The sequence below is a fragment of the Pinus tabuliformis genome, chromosome 2_1 (genome assembly GCF_031772625.1).
Source record: "Pinus tabuliformis cultivar Carrire ecotype Pingquan chromosome 2_1, CPIR1, whole genome shotgun sequence".
In the NCBI taxonomy this organism is placed as follows: domain Eukaryota; kingdom Viridiplantae; phylum Streptophyta; class Pinopsida; order Pinales; family Pinaceae; genus Pinus; species Pinus tabuliformis.
In genome coordinates, this window is record NC_142299.1 from 754,832,732 (window position 1) to 754,836,658 (window position 3,927).

General features: G+C 39.1%; 1 protein-coding gene across 1 annotated transcript; it reads left to right on the forward strand.

Moving 5' to 3' along the window:
• The first annotated feature begins 1,197 nt into the window (after positions 1 to 1,197).
• LOC149202772 (uncharacterized) lies at positions 1,198 to 1,719 on the forward strand. The gene has a single exon (XM_089401686.1). The coding sequence runs from the start codon at positions 1,198 to 1,200 to the stop codon at positions 1,717 to 1,719; it is 522 nt and encodes a 173-aa protein (XP_089257812.1).
• Positions 1,720 to 3,927: the final 2,208 nt, after the last annotated feature.

Genomic DNA, 3,927 nt, shown 5'->3' on the forward strand with positions numbered 1-3,927 from the left:
AGGCCTACTCCTTTACAAATGGTTTTTCAAGGTACCATAAAATTAAGATTGCACCGAAAGATAGGAGTAAGACCACTTTTTCTACTGAATGGGGATCGTTTCAATATACAGTCATGCCATTTGGGTTGAAGAATGCCCTACAATATTCTCCAGAGTTGTCATCGCAACGCTTAAATAATTAATCCAAAAATTTATGGAGGTTTACTTTAATTACTGGACAATCTTTGGACTATTAAAGAAGCATGTTTTGAGCTTGCACTTGATTTTGAATACCTACAGGAAGTATCAAATATCATTGAACATGAGAAAGTGTATTTTTTCTATACCATATGGGATATTACTAGGAAATGTTGTTCATAAGAAGAGGCTGATGGTGGACCTTCCAAAAATTGTTGTTATTATCAACCTGTATGTGCTAAAGAATTTGAAGAAGCTATGAATGACTCTATGGAATATTGTTTATTATTATAATTTCATAAAGGCCTACATGTAGATCACTCTATTGATGGAAAATTTACTAAAGAAACATGTCACATTTTGTTGGGACAATGAATGTCAAAAGAGCCTCGATATATTAAAGGAAAAAATAGTCATTATGTCGATCCTAGTGTTTCGAGATTGGAAGGAGGAGTTCGACATTCATGTAGATGTGTCATGCATAACTTTGAAAGTTGTTTTAATGCAGCCAAGAGAAGGGGATGTTTAATACCCCATTGCATTTGCGAGTCACAAATTATCTAAGGTAGAAAGGAATTAGTGCACAACGGAATGAGAGGGCTTGGCTATGGTGTACACGTTGCAAAAATTCAAGCATTACTTATTAGGCGCTCACTTCAAGATGTTTACAGACCATTCTGCGCTGAATTACTTTGTGAACAAGCCTCTGTTGGGCGGGAAGATCTGCAAATGGCTATTTTGTTCCAAGTGTACGATTTTGAAGTAATAATCAAGCCAGGATGATTTAAAGTTGGGACGGATCATCTGTCCAGAATTGAGACTGAAAAAGAACCAATGTACATTGAATAAGGATTCCCCAATGCATGGCTCTTTGCTGAAAGGGTTTTTCATGATCATTTCACCAATATCATTTACTTTTTTTCTACTGGAGTAGCACTTATGGAGTATACAAATTAGCAGAAGAAATAAGACATAGTTAGAGTTGCAGATTTTTCTCTCATTCACGGACATTTGTATAAAATGGGGCCCAGCGAGATATTGCACAGATATGTCCCTGAGCATGAAAGACATAATATTTTGGTAGAAGCACATGGTGGTGTCACAGGAGGACACTATGTGGGAAAATACATTGCGAAAAAGATTTTAATAGCGGGACTATGGTGCCCCATGGTGCACAAGCATTCCAAAGAATATTGTAGTGCTTGCGATGTCTTCCAGAGGACCAGAAGACTGTTGAGAAGGGACAAACTTCCACTGAATCCACAAGTCACCTTGCAGGTTTTTGATAAGTGGACAATTGACATTTTTGGGCTGATCAATCCACTCGGAAAGAAGACTGGTGTGCGATACATTACTACTGAAACGGATTATCTAAATAGGTGGGATGAAGCACAATCGCTAAAGGATTGCAGTGCAGACACTGCTATACAATTCATCTTTGAATATATCATGTCGAGATTTGGGTGTCCAAATATCTTGATGAGAGACCAAGAATCACATTTCCTGCACAACACTACTGAAGAATTGATGGAGGAATTCTAGGTACATCATTAGAAGAGCATGCTTGAACGAAACGGTTGAGGCTTTCAACAAAATTTTGGAAAATACTCTGACTAAAGTATGCAACGTCAATAGAGATGATTGGGATGTGTGCATACCTGCAATTTTATGGGCATAGAGGACTACCTGTAAGAAGTTGATGGGACATAGCCCATTTATATTGGTTTATGGACAAGAAGCCCTAATTCCTATGGAATACATAGTACGGAGTCTTAGAATCGTTGCAGTCATGGCCATGGAAGACAACGAAATTATGGAGGAGATATTGGCACACATACTCACACTTGAGGAACATCACTTTATTGTAGGATTTGACCAACAAGTGTAGAAATCTAGGGAAAAGCCCTGGAATGACCGACATATTAAGAAAAAAACTTTCATGAATGGAGACTTTGTTCTATTATATGATAGTAAGTTCGCAAGGTCCTTGGGAAAATTAAAAACGCATTGGTTAGGACCATACATTATCAGGGATATCTCAGATGGAGGTGCAGTTCAGCTCACGAAGCTGAATGGAGAACTCTTTCCTAGGAAAGTAAATGGTAGTAGGCTGAAAAGCTATAGGGATGATTCCTGGGATTGCACAATGACTATATGAAAGGAGGAAAGTCTTAGTTCTACATACAGTTGGAAGGAAGCACAAGACTCTAAAGTACTCTTCCAAAGAAGGACTTCGTTGAGAAGGAAGTGTTGTGTAGTATTCAGGAGGATGGCTTAGTTAGAGGAAACTATGGTGAAGAAGGAGTAACTACATTGTAGGAAAGGGTCTGACATAGTTCATCTAGAATATGATTGTTGGGATTGCTACAATTGATTTGAAATGGAAATTATTGTTAAAGGGAGCAGGGGGGATGCATTTAATGGGCACTTCTGGGAAAATTTGCTGCCAAATTCACATTTATGAGGTGGATCTGAAGGAGATAATGGGGTTTGAAATTCAAAAAGGTTATAAATATGCCAACTTGCTCCACATTCAAACACTTTTCTCACTGAGATTTTGACTGGTGAATTTTTTTAAGTGTGAGCCGAGTATTCTTTTTTATGAATTGGGAAGAGATTGAATAATAATTTCTTAGACGAGGGCTAGGATTCCTAGTGAGTGCTACACCGCCAGTGCATGTCACCGAGCTGAGGTCCCTAAAGAAGCAAATTGTTGGCACAAGGGTGCAAAAGAAAAAGCAGCCACAGGTGGCTCCAGTTAGGCAATCGCCAAGAAAAATCCCTAAGGAATGAAGAACTCAGGAGAGGTTGGACAAGCAGAAGCAACAGATGGAGCCCCAAGATTCATATGTGGAATAAGTGGCTAATGGAGTGGAAGATATCATCGCAGAAGATGTGGAACCAATCTCCAGGTTGCCACCCTATATGACACCATTGAATTCGACCTCAAAGGTTACCAGGGACCTAGATGTTATCAAATTCAAAGTCTTTAGAGGGAGGTGTTGATTGAGGGAGAGTTGTTGGAAAAAGTGCCATAACTGCACATGGAGGACTGGGATCTTAACAATCAGAGCAAGTATCCCAATTTCGAGCTCAACAAGTACCTGAAATTAGTTTACTATGAAGAATATAGAGTAACAAGGGTCGAACCATTGTCGTGGGTAGTAAGAAGTCATCAAGCTGGGTTGTTGAATATGCTATATATTTCGCACTTCGGGCATAGCAATATCAACACAATCTGTGTGTGCCAGTTGTTGGTGTTGGTGCATGATGGATGTATGTGGCTAGGGAAAAAGATCTCCATTGATGATATGTTGATTAGAAGAATAATTATGTTTCCCTACCAAGGAGAAAACCCCGCCTACGCATTTGTTAAGAAATATTAGGAGAAGAAATTGGCTGAGCATATGAAGAAGGATTATGATCTAATTCGGAAGTCTCACAGATTTGTCATCAGCTCCATTAATGATCTGTTGTGCACTTTTATATGCACATTTTGGCTGGGAAAATTATGATGAAGTCTTGGGTGGACGAGGTACCCACATTGGTTGTAACATTAGTTGCAGAGTGCAGCAAGGGCATCCAGTTTAACTAGGCAGACTATTTTTGCCAAGAATTTTTGGATGACTGTTGGGAGGCATAAGAAAAGGGAAAGCAATTCCACTACGCATGGTTATTTCTCTTGATAGCATTAACAACATGGATAATTTCATTGGAGTGAATATTCCCCACTGTGGACCTGATGTCTGT